Consider the following 20,623-nt stretch of genomic DNA (forward strand, 5'->3'; position numbering starts at 1 on the left):
TGAGTCTAAACAAAACATGTTTTTGGCATACTGTGAAGGTATCTGGTTTCCGAAACACTTACACCATAAAGCTATCAACAAAATCATACAGAAGATTTTGATATTACAAAGATTTTGGGGAAATCACTAACTTTAGAACAAATTGAAAACAGTCATTATGAGATTCAAAGTAGATATGTTTATTAGAATGGCAATAGTCAATTTCACCATTAGTTTGTAATTTTACCGTGTAAAAGGATATTTGTTATTCTCACGACCTGTTTTTTCCTTTTTTTATGTTATTCTGACATGTGCCATGCCACTTTTGAATTGTATGAGATTTGACAAGCTGACTGTATAGAGCTACCATTTATTCAGTGTAAAGCAAACAGATACATCATTCTGGTTCATCATGACTTGATCTTTAGACTAACTTTGGTAAATTCAACTAGCAAGCTTTTAATTTTGTAGAAAGTTTAATATTATTTTACTGTACGAGACTTTGCCACAACTGAAACAAACAAACAAACAAGGGAAATGAACAACTTGTCATAAGTTTAAACTCTGCTCATTACATGTTGGGCTTGATGTTGTACAGGGATGATGGCTTCCCTGCTTTAGTGCCTGGAAATTCCCACTGGAAATCTGCCAGGTCTGTAGGTCTGGCAGATACCGATATCAACTGAATGGCCATGTCTCCAACAGTCACTTTCACCCTTTTCCTGCAAAGTCCATATTTCACCATCAGGTCAAGATGGTTAAAATAATGAAACACAACATATTCCATATGGTGTATTTTAACATAATACTGTACATTTGAAGGCTGCTGAAAACATAAATACTGTAAACTTGATTTTTTTGGACTAAAGATGCTATAACAGACCAAACCAAGTGGGTGAAAATATGTCATGTTTTGGCTCAATACCGCTTTTTACTGACTTGGCTGACAGGGAAGTGATACTGTCTGGCAGGAAAAGGATTAACACAAGGAGAAATGATCACTTTCACACACACTTACAGAACAAAAGTTGAAATGTTTTCTGAAAACATCTTACCCCATGTTATTTTTGGCTCTGTCATCATATGACATGTATCTTCCCCTGGTTGATATGGCTGCACCACTCATTTTACTTATCTGGGAAGAATGAATAATACAGTGCTGAGGGTGACTTTCATCATTTTTACCAACTTTATAGATATTTTGTGCTATTGGTAACAATGAGCAATAACAACTCATCGTTGATGACACAGTCCCTGCTAGATTAAGGTGTTTGAATTGTCTGAATTAATTATTACCGTATTCCTCCCATTCTAAAACCCCGCCCGTTTATAACGCCCCCCAGGATCATTTTATCGATTCGTAATTGGTCGTTAGTTCGTTTATAACGCCCCCCAGGGGGGTACACCCAAAATCTGACAGGAACAATACTATCATAGAGCCATTGTCATGTAATGAATGAGACAAGGATATCCACGACACCTACGTCGCTAATCGAAGTCACAAACAAGTGCTAAAGTGAAGTATCAAACCTCAAAACAAGCACACTATTGTTTGGTCTTGGAACATGTCAATCGGGAATGGTTCTATCGTTCCTGGCGATACAATTCCACTTGGATTTCGCTACGTGTAAATGAACATTAAAAGAGTTGGATTTTTGAGCGTCTCGATCTAGTACAATGCCATCTTTTCGTCACTGTCATTTTGCTAACGTCAAAATAAGCAGATTTTTGAACATCTTGATCAAGTACAAATCAAATATTTCGATGCCATTTGGCTACCATAACATGAACATTACAATAGTCGGGTTTTTGAACGTGTCGATCAAGTACGATTCGCTCATTTCACGTGGTGAAAAAATCGTTCCTTTCCACAGGTATCGCGAATGCGCTCGACGGAACTGAAGACAACATGATTTCCGTTCCTTCATCAGTCGCTCTTTTGTTTTTTATCCCCTCCGCTTGGTTGTGTGATGAAGTCATCTTCGTCCTCGAGGAGGAGAAGCCAGATTCATTATCGAGAGAGTTAGCCACTATTGACTGACTCTATAGTGAGCGATCCGGTGTGTGGTGTCATATTATAATTAACATGACCCAACATCAACCGGAGTTTCTGGACACTTATAAGGATTTTTGTTTGAGGCATTATTTTGAGCGTTGCTAGTGCTCGTTATGCTAACAGTAAATGTTGTACTAATCTGACAACGATTACTTGTTTTAGGCATTTAAATCGATTAACCAAACTTTTTGTTTTGTTTCAATTTTTCATGGACTTCGAATCGTACTTGATCGGGTTGATATTGGTGCCTGCTATCCGGTGTTTGAAAAGCATGGAACTTGTGAAAGGCTGTTTCGAGAAATAAATCTTATTTCTCTGTGTTTAGCCATTCCCAGGTTTCATGGTTTCGTTAACAATATTTGCTGTAAACGGCCTTTGAAATCGGGTTGGTCTGAGGAGAGTATTCGTTTATTTAATTCATGCCGCCAACTTTGATTACTCATATGGCAGCTCTCTCAGTTTTTGACTTTCTTTGCCAGATGATGTTTTCTGTATTGCCCAGCAATCTTTACAGTTTGGTTGATTCTAGTACCAATTCGATGACAGATTGCATCTTGGTTTTGTACGATAAGTTGTGGCATAAACAGCTATCATTAAACCTTTTAACTGTTTGAGCGATATGGGCAAAGTGTGTTTGAATTAACTCACTGGGCTTTTCGGTTGTTGTTCCGGATATCGACGGACTGCTTACTCCTTCACGTGTTGGTCAAAGTTACATAACGAGCTATGATTTTGTAAGAAGGATTTGTTTTAGATGCTCGTTTTATAGACCCAGAGGAGTGTCGTTAGAAAACGACCCGAGGGTTGATCCCAGAAGTAAGCTCACCTGCAGTGATTTTTTACTCCAACTGATTTTTGCAGTAGTTGCTATAGCTTTCTTGTTCAATTTAAAGAAATTGTCAATGTTTTGACACAATTTTAACAATTTAAATGTTTGATAGAGAAATGTTTTGGAGAAAAGAGAAAGAAAAAACCAGATTGTTAATTGCTTTTTATATGTCAAATTGACCTAATTTTCAAGTAAGATTTTTGTAGCATCCGTGACAAAATTACATGTCATACTAAACAGAAAGTATTTTAGAAAGAAGTTCATTTTGATTACACTGAATGGTATTAATATTGTTGCTATAGCATGGTTAATTCATGACAATAAAACTTTTAAGTACAGCATACCAGCGGAAGGACATAGAGAAGTTGAAAGTCCTATTAAGAAATATGATCAATATTGTTGTATTTCTCACTAAACTTGAGGTTGTGTTTATTCATGGAAAAATTAAGTAAATCATACTAAGTATAGCTTATTTTAATGCCAATATGCATCTTTTATATTGTAATAACATAAGAAAGCATTAACAAATCATTGTTTAAAATTTTATTATGACATTTGTGTTTCGTGTACAACATTTCTGTAGCATCCGTGACACTGCGTCGACCATATAAAACAATGTGCACTGTGGTAATACTAATGACGTTTGCTTCACCAAATTTTAGGAAGATATGTCCCATACCATAACCTTTCAACATATTATTTAACTAGACAGTTATAATGAACTTGAAATTTTCACCTAAGTGACACACTCTAGCGCACCCTGATTGTGACTGACCCGTTATCAAATGAAGACGTAGGACTTGTGTTTGATGACGAGGGGGAAGATGACGATATAGACTTCGATGGGTTTGACTTCGATGAAGAGGGCAATTGTATCGACAAACGCGACATCCGAAGTTTCTTCCGCGCATGAACTGAAAATACTTTGAATTTCTTTCTTTATGTTTTATCGATTTTGTACATTTTTTTTTCACATGTTATAAATGTATTTATTGTTTGAACGGCATTTTTTGCTTGTGTGTGTCCTTTTCCTGAACTAGTCCCGGCAATGAGTTGGCGATAGTGTAACAGATTTTCAAGATTATGCATGCTTTCGAAGTCTTGCGAGGGAAAAATACCCAACTTCATAAACGGCCCTATACACTTACAGTTAGAACAAAAACGTGCATGTTCGTACCATTCAGAACAGATGATCATAGATGACTGAATTCTACATCCAGAGACATTTCGTTCATCGATACAATAAAACATAGGGCCAAAGTCCCTGAAGCTACTATAGACATGGATACAAAATTAAGTATTTCCTGACTGTATGAAATTATCTCACTACAGTCATCCTAGGGACTTGTAAACCAATTAATATTAAAGCTGTCTGACCAGTGGTTTTGATAAAACAAGCGACTCAACAGTTGACAGAGCTCTGCTGTGTTATGTAGAGAATAACCTTTTGTGACACATGTATTGATGAAGAAGTTGGATATCTTTGCAGCGTGTTCATTTTTAGCCGGATGCCGGCCAAATTGACCGGCTACTTTCGTATTTTGGCCGGCTACTTTTCACAGCTGTTTTCAGCACTGTTTCGCTCTCTGGCCTGGAAATTCTGGTTTTGATAACAATAATTAGATTTTTTTGGTGGTCTTGCAAGCCGCAGATAATATTTCAGAAGTGCCGATGTGGCTATATGTACTCTAGCAATTTACGCGGTGAACTTGTTGCTATCACTGTTGTACCGCGATCAGCGAACGTGTTGTTGCTCTCAAGGTCAACCTCGCTCGCCCCATCACAGCCCGAATTATTCCGACGTTCACATCGGGTATAGCCGAAAATTGGACTAACATACAATTACGTTATGCCCGCGAATAGCCGACCATTTCCGAATGAAGCCGACTTTTGTTTCGCTCAAACGCGGAAGAGAAAGTCGACGCTTGAGAGCTTTGGTTTTCTGCGTAAGAGTAGGGCCTAGTCTGATGGGTTTGGTAGGTTTTTGATCAAATCTAAAGCGACCACAAGTTACTGAGTCTCATTTTTCATATTTTCGAAACGCCACGTCAATCCATGCATGGTCGATCACGATGTCAATATTCAACTCAAGTCGATCGACATCGCGTTTTGTGGAGGGGCCGTGGTTGTGTGCATCGCGGAAGAGAAAGTCGACGCTTGAAAACTTTGATTTTCTCACTTTGTCTGTTGGTTTTGGGAGGTTTAGATCAAATCTAAATAAACAAAAATTACTTGGTCTCACTTTTCGTACTTTTGAAACGCTATGTCGACCACGGTGTCAAATTTCAGGTCGACCGATATCACGTTGTGTGCACTGTGTTACAATTGACTACCGGTGCTTTCTACACACACGGTGAAGTACAGGCTGGCGTTCAGTGTCGTTAGTTTGAGGTTTTATCAAACACGTGCACTGAAATTTAGCTCTCTTTTTCAATTATGTTCAACATCAGCAAAAAATCAATAATCAGCTCGCGGATTTGTTTTATTGTGAAATTAGTACAGTGAATTAAAATCACTGAAAATTGTGTTCCTATAATTCATTGAATTGAATAAACTGTTTGATTTTACTGTATCTTCAATCAATTTTATTTAAATCAGTAAAACACTTTGTACGGCAAGACTGGTCAGGATTCTAGCGGATCGTTATCTGGGTTGTGAAAACCCTACGCCCCATTCTATGTTGTATTTCAAAATGTTTGTTCAAGTCATGAGCTAAACATAATTCTACACAACAGTCTGGTGAAATTTTGCTATTATCCTTGTCAACTGAATGCAGTTGACAGGCCCGAGTGATATCAAATTAATTTTTCTGACTTTGTTGTAAACTTTATCCCTTGAAAACATGTTTTAATTGGCAATGATAATGATTATTTGTATGCTGAAATGGTCTTCAATATTGTACAAGAATGCATAAAATTATTTCAAAATATCTTCAAAATTTAAAAATTTCTTGTCCACAGGGACGGGGGACCCCGTCCCAGAAATCCTCCCCCTGTGTGTATGTTGAAATAGCCTTTTATACACCGTATAAGAATGCATGAAATTGCTCAGAAATGTCTTCAAATTTAAAAATAATCCTTAACACTCTTCATACAGTACAATAATGCATGAAATTACTACACAAAATGTCTTCAAATTTTAAAAATTTCTTGCACACAGGGAGTCGACCCTCTCCCTGAAACCCTCCCCCCTGTGTGTATGTTGGAACAGCATTTTATACACTGTATAAGAATGCATGAAATTGCTCAGAACTGTTCCCCCCCCCCCCCCCCCCCCCCCCGCCCAGGGAACCTGGTTGCACACAGAGCTAACCGCCTACTTTTCTGAATTTTCCGCCTACTTGAAAAATTTTTGAGAACCCTGCTTTGATAGCTCATTTCAGGATGGCCTGACCAAAAATAGAAAAAAAAAAATACAGATTTGCATATTTCATCACAATTTTAAAAAATCTAAGTTGGGTTATCCCTAGGTAAAAGTAAACAGGACTTGCTTAAATCAAGATTTAAGTCATAAAAAACAGCATATCTGTCAGGTTATAAAGAATCTTAAGGTGGTTATATTTATCAGTATTTTCATCCTATTAACCAAGCACGTTTTAACTTTCAAAATTAACATTGTAAGTAAGTTCTGTTGAATAAGTTGAGACAGTAGGTACTCAGAGAAAGCACATTGAAGAGACAAATGTTTGAAACTTAGAAAGTTCAAGGTCATCAAAAGCATTATAAGGAATCATGTAACACTTCCATTGCACTGTGTACACAGATTGCATAATTGCTATAAATAGCACATGAGGAATCTTACAGCCCAGCTTTACCATAAAAACCCTAACACTTTGACCACTCTTTTAATTGACCACTCTATTTTTTTCGTCAAAAAGTAATTTTATTTTATCCTTACCAAGTCAACCATAAATGGAAATTAGAACTTTCTCTATCTCTATTTATTTGACCACCCTATCATGACAAACTATTAAGAGCAATTTCTTTTAGATAACATACAGGGCACAATAATTGACGGTTCAGAATATGTCAAAGTTGGGATTCAGGAAAGTTGCCTTTTAAATACATGTTTTAATCCTCCAAGATGGTAAGCATTTTACTATGAACTGTCACAAAAAAGTTGATCTTTCTGATAATTCTACACTAAAATTATTTTGGCTTTGATGATTTCCTAATTAATTCAATTATTTAAAATCATATTAATTATTTTTTTCTGGGTGAATTGATAGGGTTTATACGGTACAAGAATTACATACAATGTAAGTCAAATTTTGACCAAAAATGACAAAAAATTCCTTAAAAATACACGTTTGCATATTTCATCACAATTTGAACAAATCTAAGTTGGGTTATCCCTAGGGACCTGTATACCAAATAACAAAGCTGTCTGACCAGCGATTATGAAGAAGAAGATTTTTTACCAAAAATGCCTTTTTTGGCATTAATTTGCCTATTTTCAACAATATCAAAAAATTAAAAAAATTAGTTTCTCAAAATCATATTTTTCATCTCCACAACAAATATCAAATCAGTAAGTACTGCAGTTCTCAAGATATTTGAGTGGACGGACGCCTCACAAACGGACATACATACATACATACAGACTGACGACGGACGCCGGACGGATACCCATCTTAATAGCTTCTATAGACTATAGTCTATAGTAGCTAATAAAAAACTTCAAAGTTTTATTGCCAAAAATTCAATTCATCAAATTGTAAGCATATTGGCGTAGCAATCTTTCGTCTCGGCCGGCCGGCCGATGCTTCAATCAACATTTATTAGTTTGAACCTAGCGCCTGCCTTTTCGTAAGATCGCATTTCGTTTCGAGATAGATTAGACTTTTTGAAACTACCGCAGGAGCAAAATAATAAAACTCAAAACGTATAATTGATCGTTTATTTTAAGGAGTACGCTAATTGAAAATCGTAATATAGAAACATCAGACGGACACCGTGCAGCACACTGTATGCATGTGCTGAACAGAATTTTACCCTGACCTCATGCACTGACACCTTTGACCTATTGCGTGAATTGACCAATCACAGCCAGCGGAACTTTAGGGACTTTCCCTTTACTCCATGTCTGATCTTTGCGGCCATGCTATGCATTGCTATGGGGAGCTAGCTACTGCTGGAGCGTACTTGTTGCAACGAAGTATCGTGGTGATTATCTATACAAGAAATACGAAGATTTATTGCTATGATAATCGTATTTTTTAGCAGAAGAGGGTATGGCAAATATGCTAAATTTCAAAACTTGTCGATCTCCATTAATTTATTCCGTACAGATTCGACTGTCAGTATCGACGCAGCATGGCCATGAGTCGATATCACAAAGTATGAGTTGTCTGCAGCGCTCACGTGAATAAAAAAACATTGCATAAAATTTGCATAACATTGCACAATTAGCATAAATTAACTACGACGTTCGATTTCGCGGTGACATCCGTTTGTACAACCCCCCACATGTTTTCCGTCACCTTTGGTTCTGAAAAGGGGGTTTTAGAATCGGAGGAATACGGTAATCTTTCTGTTAACAGATAACTTAGTGAAAGATATCAAGTTTCATGGATTAATTACTTACATAATGATGTGAGGATTCAATAGTGCAGATAAAATTAAAACTGACAATGTATAGTCAATTTAACTTTCTTTTCTTGTGAAGGGTATTTGATGAATATTAAGAATGTAAACTGCAGGAAAATGATTACAAAGCTCTGTATTTCTGACCTCATTATAAGAACTTTGAGAGAAATTCCTGTACATAAAGAGTTTTAGGGACAAGAAGCCTATTAAGGTACATTTCTTTCACTGCAGATGGAGACTTTCAATTAAGGGAATTTTTGGAGATCTTGTTTGACTTTCCATGATACATTTTTTGTTGCATCACCTTTTAAATCAGAATTTCTATTGATGTCACCAGGTATGAATGACGCGTAAGTTATAAATTCTGTACACAAATTATGATAGTCACGAGGTAAACTGTCCGGCGCATGAAGAGCAAGTGATGTAATTTCAAAGGGCACAGCTTAAAGAGGTTGTGTGTTAATGTGCAAACTAAATTGTGTAAATGGTTACAAAGCCCAATCACAGAATCAACAATAACCAGGACTGCATGTCAATTGTACTGTGGGTAGCCTTCATCATTTCTACTATGAGAATCAGACAGATAAAAAGACCATTCTGCTTAAAGGTATGGAAATCGATCCCAGGGCCTAGGAGTGGTACATGTAAAACAGTGTGTATCTTTGCGTCAGAGGCGAAATAAACGATGAGTGTATCTATTTATCCAGGAAATCTTAATCCCGACTGCTATGTTTGTACGCACATAGAGCCAGTCGACGTTAGGGACACAAAAAACAACACGAGGAACAAAGAGACAGGGGTTTTGAACAAATTGTAGCCGGTACTTCACCGATGTCTGTAACTCTATACATGAAAATATTCGTAGCTTGACGCACTTTGAACATAGCTCGTAACAAGGGACAGTGCAGTGGAAAGCCCATGGAACTACGTGTACAACTATTAGAGCCATTCATGTAGTTTGTGAACAGTGAAGATTTTTCCGATCAACAACTTTGACAGATGGTGGACTGACCTTTCCTACCGCAATTGTTATCTCCCTCGATTCAGCACAAAATTTTCGTATGGACTGTTGGTGCGGTGTTTACAGTTGTTACGTGGTGGTAAATCCTAGTCGTATTTACGACTGCTGTGTGAACAGTCACTGAATAAATTTTGCACGCATTTACGAGCACTGGATATTTTTACAGTTTTTAATCGAAAACCGTCCGTATACGCGTATGACAGTGACAAAAACAACACAAGGAATCTGGCGTATATTGTTACTGAATTACTTTGACCCCCCCCAAAAAAAATCACCCAAATGCCGAACGGTGATCATACAGAACTCTGCAGTTTTCTGGACTAAACGACCCCAAACCGACCGGATCTCAGTCAACTGTGCCGGGCTCGACGTCTACTCGATCAGCGTCAACACAAACTTTCACTCCAGACAACTTTACCCCACAAACTGGGAATATACTAAATTTACCTTGAAAAAATTCAAACTGTGTATCGTATTGAAAAAATCTTACCGGGGCCACGGAACAAATTAAAAAACCAACAAATCCCAACAGAAACAGTGGAATGATCATTAGTGTGCAAGGTCGCTGTATTATATGTCAGGGTAAAAAAATCTAGTTTTTAAATTTCTGGACGGTACAAAAGGCGAGGCAGAATTAGACAAGATTACGACCAATTTGTTACCGCCGATGGTACATAACTTTCTTTTGATAGCAGGTAGTTCGGTGTCCAGTGAGAACACTATTCCCAATATACCATGGCTGTTGATTTGAGCTGCCTCCGATCGAAAATTTTCTATACAAAGACATGATATCAATAATTTTGCGAGATTATAAGTACCCGCTGTCTTCTCGCCAAATAGCTGCGATCAAGATCATTATGATAGAAGCAATTGACCGCCGAACACCTGCTTGCTGTTCTTATACACAACGTGAAAAAAAATGATTATTCTTGCTGAGAAATACGACAGCAAATATTGCAATGTGAATTTCTTACTATTTTCCTCGCAATGGTTTTACATCTGTTTCTATTTTAACACGGTCAGTGGACCATTTCTGACGATTTTTACAAACAAAGAATCAGCTCACACTCATCGTGGGAACACATTGCAAAGATGTTCAAAAAATGTTCATCACATGAAAGATTACCGTAATCCCCGTTTCAAGGATGTAGGAAATGTATAAAGTGTTGTTCATCTCGAAAAATCCCGAACTGCAGCCTCTAAATACAACTTCCCGACAACTTGCCGACAACTTTACAAGCACACTCCTGTCATCACATGACGGCTGTAACAGTGCGTACATGTGCAGCCGAATCAAAAGACTTCAAATCAAAAGTAAAAAAGTATAGAAAAATATCAATATCCAAGCACTGTGAAACAGAGTAATTTTGATAAGGTCAATTTATTGCATATTATAAAAAATCTCCAGGCCACTCGGAACAGCGTAAGATTATGATCTCACCCGTTCGAATACTACACTCACACGGTAGGGTAAAAATGTGAACTCAGAACGTTATATACTGCTTCCGCCAAGCGAGTCCGCTTGGCTAAAGATGGTAAAATGATCATAATTATTATTGCTAATCTCTATAAATTTTGCCAAACATTCGTTAGTAGTTGTCGAATTTCTTGAGTTTGTCCGAAAACTATTTCAGTGAATGACGTAAGTTTCAAGACACCTGAGTGCGAACGCAATAGCAAAATCAGTCACAGACAATCGAGGAAGAACATAAGAGTCTATTAATCAGAATCTGCGAATTAAATGAATCCTAAGTTACTAGGAAAGTAAAAAGGTAATGTTGTGTCCTGGTTGGGAAAGAAAGTTGATTAAGATTTCAAAAAAACGTCAGATAATATTAGAGCAATTTAGTAAAACGTATAGAGAAGAACGACATCACGGCGATCTTCAAACCTTTCATCATATTTCAGTCTGAACGGTCAACATTTGATGCTATAATCTATGTCAAGTGTCTCTTTTTGGTCAAATCTGACAGAGATGAAGCAATCGCGATTTAGTTTCATCACCCCGACCCGACAGAAAATAATGCAGCTCATGGGCACCTGTAAAATCGTGGCGTGATTGTATCCAATGGCCGTCCACTGCATGGGCCATTGACCGTGTATCGCCAGCAAACAACGGTTTTGGACGTCACGAGAGCATTTTTCCACAGTCTGTGAGCGGTTGAGTGATTTGGGTTGGCTGCATAGATCGAAATCGAGTTGATTTCGGCCGAAAACAGTTCGAAAAGTAGTTTTTCGTGTTCCATCCGAATTGGATCCGCATGTTGCCGGTTTTGTCCATGGTAATCAGCAGAGCTGTGGTGGGAGGCTGTATAACGCCTGGAACACACGGCATGAAATAGTCCGTTTGTGTCTGAACTCATCTGAGACTCGTGTTCAGTAAACGTTGGTCAAGTATTTTGCTCAATTGTAAGAATCGTTTATTCATTGTTGGCATCGTAATCAATCGGATGTACACAACAAATGTTTGATCGCTTTGCACCTTTGCGCGTCACCTCGTGATTGGCAGCTGTTTGAATGCTTTTATCCATTGTTTGTTGGACGCTTCGAACACGGCATCGAAGCAGTTTTGGCATCAAAAATCAACTTAAAATGGAAACAATGAGAGAATTTTGCCAACAAGGTGATGCCACAAGTATTCACGAAACGTAATATGTTGGAACAATGCTTTAATTTACACCATGGTTGTTGAAAGCTCCAGATTTTCGGGAGCATTCGTTGACGCTGTTATCATGTGCCACTCATGTTGGATTATGAATGCCCAGGGAGATAGGGGGTATTTATAGGATCCCCCTGCCTTTAAATAAAGCCATACCATATTCTTTGATAATAAGAATTGCTTGTGAAGAAACTTGAAAAGCAGTATGAACAGCAGATTCTAATGAATACTGTGAAATACTTCACTTTCGAGGGACTCTATTTTCGCACTTTCATGGTTTATGATTTTTTCGCGGGATCGAATTTTCGCCGAGATCAAAAGCAGTTACGCCAACAGTAGTACTAAGCAAAATGTCGAACAAAAGAATGCGGTTTTGACAGCTACGAAGTAGCTATTTTATCAAATCATCCCAGGGATGCTGAGCTGTCACCGAATCCACCTGTTTGTAAAGAAATGATTCACACTTCCTGATTGAACACTTACTGCATTGAAAAAGTCTTTCGCAGCAGTGTTTATTGACAGCTGTCAATCAAGGTTATGAAAGGTGAATTCATCAACTACTAATTGATGGTGGCAGATCAATGACAAATTGTTTGAAAAGATGACACTGACGAAAGCGGCACGTAAAAGAGATCGCCAAAGATCAAAGAATGTTTCCCTTTAAAAACTGACTTTCCCCGTGTGATTTTACCTCACTTCTCTACGAGACACTGATGAATGTACATCACGTCTCTTCTCACACGCTTGCTGAAGCAAGTGGCGCCGTCTTTGACCCCGGGTCTTCCAAATCCGCGGAAGAAGTGTCACTCGTTGAAGCTACAGTCACCAAAGCCACCAACAAAGCAGTTGTTGATTCCAGTTTAGCTTCTCCCAAACGTAAACGTGGTGACTACAACTTCTACTCAGATGAAATGCCAGTGAAGATAGCCAAACATCTAGAAGTTTTAGTAAAGAGCTAGGCAGACCCATTTCTGAAAGTACCGTGCAAAGCATCAGAGATTCTTTCCATAAGAGACAACGACAAAACCCAGCATCTCCCCTGACGTCATTACCAAAAGGTCAAAGAGGTCAACCAGTTCTCCTTGGTCATGAACTGGATATCAAGGTGCAGCAATGGATATGGAAAGTGCGACTGAATTGTGGGGTCATCAACACGAGAATTGTTATGGCTGCTGCACAAGGTATCGTGCAAAACGCAGACAAAACAACACTTCAACAGTATGGTGGTTCTATCAAGATTACTAAGTCTTGGGCAAAGTCACTTCTGAAGCGTATGAACTTTGTGAAGCGGAAGGGCACAAAGGGAGTTAAGCACCTCCCCAGTGACTTTGACCAGATCAAGTCTGCTTTCCACGAGTGAGTTCACAGCGTTGTCGCCAAGCACAACATTCCGAGTGATTTGATCGTGAACTAGGACCAAACTGGCGTCAGTTTGGTCCCCGGTGGCGAATGGACCCTGGAAGAACAAGGCACAGACCATGTGACAATCAATGGTACGGTAAGCGTCAGATCACCGTGCTGTTAGCCATCAGCCAAGCGGGATTTTTACTGCCCCCTCCAGTGTTCTATGGCGGTAAGACTGACCAATGCCATCCAGGCGTCACATTTCCTGAGACATGGGACGTCACGCACACCGAGTCTCACTGGAGTAACAAAGAATCCATGACGCTGTACGTGCAAGAAGTCATCATTCCTTACATTCAAGACCAACGCAGTAAGCTTGGTGTCCACGAAAGAATCACCATGGACTGGTTTGAAAACTATGGTCAACAGGATACTAGCGGCGAATCCAGGTTTACGGTTTATAGACATTTGGCAGCATATACTTTGCCAAGATTTGGCCGAGTTTAGAAATATCCTGTGGCTTGTGAAAATAGTAATGCTAATACCTATCCATACTAGCAAATGTGAGAGAGGCTTCTCATTGATGGGCCGTATTAAGTCAGATTGGCGGGCAGCACTGAATACGGAAACTATGTGTGCGTAGATTAGAATTGCGCTTCATGGGCCAGCTGTGAACGAATTTGACCTCAATCACGCAATCGAGATGTGGTATCAAGGAGGTCAGCGGAGACAGCGTCCTGACTTTTTACCGCACGGGCTAGGAGTACATGAAAACGAAGACGAAAGTGAGTGAATTTATAAAAAAATAAAAGACACCACACATTTCAGATCATTTATGCATTTTATTGGCAATAAATGAAATGTTTAATCGGCAATACTTACCTGTTTATGGGGAGATCAATGTTTGTTTATTGTAGATTGAACACTGAACACATTGGACACTGCAAACTATCGATTCCTAAACTACTTTTAAATGATTTATTACATGAAGTTGCAGATTTATGTAAATAGCGCTTCTTAGCTCATGTTTGTTCATACAAAGCACCAGTAGGACATTAAAGTATGGTGATATAATTGACGTATATTGCGGGCTACTAGTCATCAACTACGGGCTATCAATTTTAGGATATGGTAGCCCACTTGGGCTACCGAGAAAAAAAGTTAATTTCGAGCCCTGGTCCGATATTTTACGTCATCGGCTACTTTACAGTGACTTCAGGTTCAGATTTAACTTTGAATACCAGACATCATGAGTAATTTTGGATTCAGATTTAGAAAATGTAGCTGTGCATATCAACAAAACGTGAATCTTTGGCCACCAAATTAAGATGTTTTGTGAAAATAAGTAGTGTGCATCAAGAGGCAAAAGGGTACTATATTTCTGCCCAGTTATACAATGATCGCTTCAAAGACGACTCTGGAATCGCTGATGACATGCCCACGGATGGACAGAACCTAACCTATTAGTCTCTGCTTTGCGTGGACTAACAAAGTCGTTAATTGTGTACACATATCAAGAATGTTTGTAAGTTGCTATTATTACTAATAGGTATATCTGGTTAACATTTGTCATTGCTGTTTTACTAATAGGTATATCTGGTTAAAATTTGTCATTGCTGTTATTAATAACAGGTATATCTGGTTAAGTAAACCACAGGTTCCATAATTCTATTTACAAAATATTGAAAAAGCCAACTCCAACAATTCTCATGAATCAGACAAGTGTATCAGCTGGTATTGTCCCATTCATAGACATAATCAGTATTTTCAAAGGAGAAGTTACAAAGTTCTTTAAAGTTTGTAATGCTCACTTTTTAAGGAAAGCTACCCTATGTCCAAAACGTTCAGAACAGCCAGCTTGTAAATACAATTATTGACAAAGTACATCATATGAGACTGACCTCATCTTGAGTAGCTCCCCTTGTCAGCAGATTTCTACAACTGATAGGGACGTCATTGATTTCTATCTCAGCAATAATGGGTTCTTCTTTCTTTTGACCAGCTTGCTGTGTCTGTGAAGGATTTGTTACATTTTGTGATATACACAGTTTATGACATGTACATTTTATATCAATACATGAAGCACTACTTATTAACAAGAACTGTTGCACCAGAGCTTAAAAGACATGTTCCTTTGTTTCATCAAAGCACACTTTGTCAGAGTTCTCCCCAGGTATCTGGCCCGATACTGTTTATTTTCTGTTGATACTGTTTAATCTTGGTTCATTAAAATGTTCATTAAAAAGTTCATTAAATATGCAAATAAGGAATTGCCTGAAGTAAAAACGCTTATTATAATATGCTTAGCTGGAATCCGGCAATCTGATTGGCTGTAGCCAGGGTTCATATTCTCAACAAGAAGATCTGCGCGCCGCGTAACATTTTTGAGCTCACTCAAATTTCGAAAGCCAGCTTGAGAGCTCAAAGCGCCAAACTGTCAGACAAGTCTATGGCTTGAGATTGATTTTGATTGTTAAATTTTAGTCTAGTGCAGCTTGACAAACCAACAAATGAAGTCTCATAAGCAGCGGAGGCTATGTAACAACAACATAATTTTTGAAAAGTTTTTGAGCGTTTTTTTTTTTAAGTAAAATTCTTCAAGTTCGATGTCTAATCGCAATATCAATACGTTGCGTGACCCTATTTTATGCATTCAACTGTGCACATGCGCCCGTTCTGAAACTTTCGTTTTAGATTTTGTATAAGGCTGGGCGCTCCTGAACTCCGCCCAAAATAACGACCTTGTCCACTTGTTTTTATCTTAAGCATATTATATTGAGGTTATAAACGGTGCGTTCGGGTATTTGGTTGCGGATATAAGACCTCTGTGGTGAAAATTAGCATATTTGGCAGGAAATAATCACCTCCTAATTAGGAAAATTCATTTAACAGTGTTTCAGCCAGCTTTTGCTAGCATGGGGACACAGTGACCCATAGTAGGCCTGAATGGGGGACAAATTAAATTTTTGGGGGACATGAAATGTACAACAATAAAACAGCACAGTACAGTGTCATTATGTGTCATTATGACCTGGTACTATATTTGGTGTTCAATAGGCAAGTCAGGTGAGTGCATTAACGGTCAGAAGGCCAATGGTGTTGTGCAAAATTGTGCCAACACAGTGTTCTCCCTAGGATCAAGGGCAAGCATGTCGGAAATCTACATAAAATTTACATAATTAATTTGCATACATTAACATATATTTAAATACATACACACACAAAACAATCACTGCAAATTGTAGTCATTTAATATGCCTTTTATTTACTTACACACTGCTGCATGAACGTACATATCAGGGGAATAAACAATTAAGTTTACAGGTGGCACCATGAACTACAATGAATTCATACATGAAAACTGAACGGTCACATCTTGCTTTCAGCAGTCCAACTTCAGTTGTAATAATTCAACTTGTACTCTTATTGCATAGAGAAACATTTGCCATGAAACATTGCGTCACTTGTTTACGAAATTATACAGAGCAACGAAGCCACGCAATCAGGCCTGTGTACCCCAGCGACATAAAAAACACATTGGTCACGGTCCCAATGAATAGAGGGATTGTTACAGTTTACCATAATAGAAAATTCAGACGTATTTACAGGAATGATCGTCACCAACATATGAAACCCCTGTCGTTTTAGTAACTTGCCTCCTTAGCGAACCTGAAACGAGACCTGAACTTGAAAACAGCGCGAAACGCTCAAGCCCACACATCGACTGCCATCTTGGAAATCGCCTGACCTGTTTACGTCACATGGCATGGCACTGTAGACATCATTTCGCGACCAAAAAGTTAATCCAAACTCATATTTTAAAAAACTTTGCGCAAAATAAAAAAAAGATGACAAGAATGCAAGAGAACGATTGCAAGATTAGCCAAAAAACTTGTAAAATGACAGTGACCCCAACATCGAGAAACTAGGTCAAGTCAGCCTAGCGTAATATATGACGCACATGTATCGTGTGCAGCCCACAAACTCTACCGTTCTCCTGCTCTGATACTTTCACCGTTTGTCTCAACAATGAGAACAGAAAAATAATTAAAATACAAATGCACATTCGTAATACTGCCATGGAGATTTCATGTAGACTAACTGTCATCAGGTATAGACGCCTTAGTGTAAATTTTTTTTTAGGGTCGTAATTTTGACCGATAGCTTTGACCACCACCACATTTTTACGGCGTCGACGTCACTGTAATCCCCCACGTAACTTGATAAACGGTCATTGACATGGCGCTCGACCAACATGATCAAAGTCACAGCCACATCGATGTGCAGCTGGGCCGGTGTTTTTCAACACCTATGTATGTGTCAATTGATTAATGTAAACTTGTCAATCGACACAAAAAAGTCTATTCAGGACTAAAAACGATGTTGATAAGGCTAGTTTTGGCAGATGTCCCGTGCCAATGAATACAGTGAGCTGTCAAGTGGGGCTGTCAATCAAGGGTGTCCGGAAAAATCTGAAGCGTCAGGGCATTGTAGCAAGCGTCACGGCGATCAAGGCAAGCGTCACGGAGACGTGATGCTTGAAGGGCCTAGGGAGAACACTCAACATGAAACTTGCAGTATCATTAAGTTTACAGCTACCACATGGTATGCACATAAACTGTAGGGCTCCCCCTTAGTCACCAAGATGATTAGCCAACTCATTAGCCAAATCAAAAATCTTGTAGCCACTTTGAACAAATTTTAGGCAGTTTATGATCTCAATTGTGGCAACAACTTTCTTGGTATTCAGGAGTTCTTAATTTTTCAAATCAAGATGTTTTGTATTTTACATTAAAGAAGTATTTGTTCAGTTTTTATTGCATTAATTATCTGTGTTTTATGACATTAAAGTAATAGAAATATTTTTTCATTTCTGGTGGTAAAAATAAAATTAGGTGGCAATTCTAAAATCAGGTAGCAATGTGAAGTGTATATTACCACAGATACAGAATATTTCTGTAGCATTCAGTCAGTGTTCACAGAATGACAACTTAATACATTTAAGCTACAAGCTCCTAATGTGGCAAATTTATGCAGTTTTTAAGTCATGACGAAAATTTTGTGAGCCACACAGATAAAAATTTTCCATGCAGAAGAAAGCATTGGGTAGCATAGTGGCAATGTAGATACAATTATTGTGGTGTTTAAGGCGCTGGTGTTGTGTCACAGTTGTGATCAAGCAGGCTCAATAGCACACAGTACGTGGTTTATCCCATGATGCAACTCGATTCGTACACACAGAGATCACCATTCTACCACCGAGGGCGCCATTACAAATATGACTAAAGCTGTCTAAAAATAGCCCCCAGCTTGAAATTGAGGTCAAATGCGTACGCATGACTTTTATCCTCGTTCGCAGTTACGTCAATGTGATAGCCCGAAAGACGTACATTTTTCAGTTTTTTTCCGGATCTTCATAGCATTTTTCTATCCAAAGATCCATATCATTGAAAATTGTCGTTAAGTTTTCATTTTTTTTGTCCTTTCGGGGATATTTTTAGCTATCTCTTCTCTGGTTTTTTATCAATGATGCCTGAAAGAGTGCATACGCAATTGCCATGCTTGCTCCGAGTAAAATTATGTTCCCAGATTTTTATTTTACCGACATTTGGAAATTTCAGCGCAATTATTTAGTAAAAAATGAGATTTTTAACGGAAGTTTGGCTATTTCTCGATTACAAACGTGGATTTTGAGAAATGGTCAACATTAGATTGTCGTGCAACTAAATACGATTCCAACGATATACTGCTTGCCTATGTTGACCCCAAAATCGAGGGAGGAGATAGAGTTTGAAAACAGACAGTCACATCGGAATGAAAAATGTACTTTGCCATGTTATAATTTTGCTTTTGTATGCACATGCACTGTACTCAACGCTCGCTTGTGCCGGGATTAAAATCGTACGAGACACGGCGCTGAAACAAATACAAATGACATGGCTCATTGGCTGTATCTGTGTATTATGTACCCGTATTAATCATGTAATTTCTCGATCGCACGAAATATGAATCAATGTTCATTTTTGCACGGTCCTTGAACTGTAAAGACTAGAACAGATAGGAACGTGGCTTTGCATTGCCAACTGTTGACAAAACCTCTTTGTTACGATGCGTTTTTAGGGTTGCGTTGCCGTCTTCTCCCGGGGACCGGCTGATGTAAACAACACTGGCCGTACGTAAAACTACAAAGGCGCTACGCAGTACGCTGTTTCTGCACGATCACAGGATACTGAAGAGTTTACAGAACTTTCACGATCGCTTGTTGAAAACTGCGGTCCATTTAACCCTCACACCCGGCGTCAACAGCTTTGCTGGTTTGGAAGAGGTGTCGATTCAGTGCAGCTTGCGTTCGCCGAAATGTGTTTCTGTCAGTCACCGCGTAGCCAAAGCTGACATGACATTCAGTAACTCGGTAATGCATGCTATCAATGTATCAGACATCGCAGCATTTGTGCTAATAGTTCAATCCTTATATCTGGCCGATGATAAATACATGTACGTGAATACAAGAAAAACTTCCACTGTCAGTCTAAACATTTTCGAGGCGATCGCAACGCGCTGATGACTGTATCTGCATGTACTCAACTATTGTATCGTGTTTCTATGGGTGCATACGCGCAATGGGGATAACGGGCAGGCCGATCTCCGTGTGTACAAATCGCATTGCATCATGGGTACTTTCACGTACCGTGTAGCATCTTAAGCATAAGTATTTTTCTTGAGACAAAAAGGGTTTGGCCAAACCCAAATCCTGTAAAACAATACACAATGATATTGTTCATTTAATTTCCCAATGTTTTAGAGTAATCATTGTTTCAAAGATTATGATAACATTTTAGCCAAAAAATATTTTCATTTATTATATTTTGATATCATCAAGAAATGTATAGTGATGTTCACTATTATATCATTAAACTGGTGGAATCTGCAGAAATATTAAAATCATTCAGAATCACACCATTACTTGTATAAGTTACAGCAGTTTGAAATATGCCAAATGGACAATTTTAATAGCTCTACTTTTGAATTGTTGCTTCGATGTTAAGTTACCATGCAAAATTGCAGCTCTCAAATGTGAAGATTTGAAAATGAATATGCTTACTGCAAGTACTGTTGACAATTTCCCTTTGCCATGACTCTTAAAGGG

The 20,623-nt window shown here is 38.4% G+C and overlaps 1 protein-coding gene across 2 annotated transcripts in view; it reads right to left on the reverse strand.

The window, feature by feature from the left end:
- The window catches only part of LOC139122123 (KH homology domain-containing protein 4-like), a 78,274-nt gene that overhangs the window by 32,227 nt on the left and 25,424 nt on the right, over positions 1-20,623 (reverse strand). For both annotated transcript variants that reach the window (XM_070687520.1, XM_070687521.1), the window contains 2 exons: positions 15,378-15,488; positions 1,035-1,114 (listed from right to left, as the gene is read on the reverse strand). In XM_070687520.1, coding sequence (XP_070543621.1) covers positions 1,035-1,114; positions 15,378-15,488 — 191 coding nt within the window. The remainder of the gene's footprint in view (positions 1-1,034; positions 1,115-15,377; positions 15,489-20,623) is intronic.

The sequence above is a fragment of the Ptychodera flava genome, chromosome 21 (genome assembly GCF_041260155.1).
Source record: "Ptychodera flava strain L36383 chromosome 21, AS_Pfla_20210202, whole genome shotgun sequence".
Lineage (NCBI taxonomy): Eukaryota > Metazoa > Hemichordata > Enteropneusta > Ptychoderidae > Ptychodera > Ptychodera flava.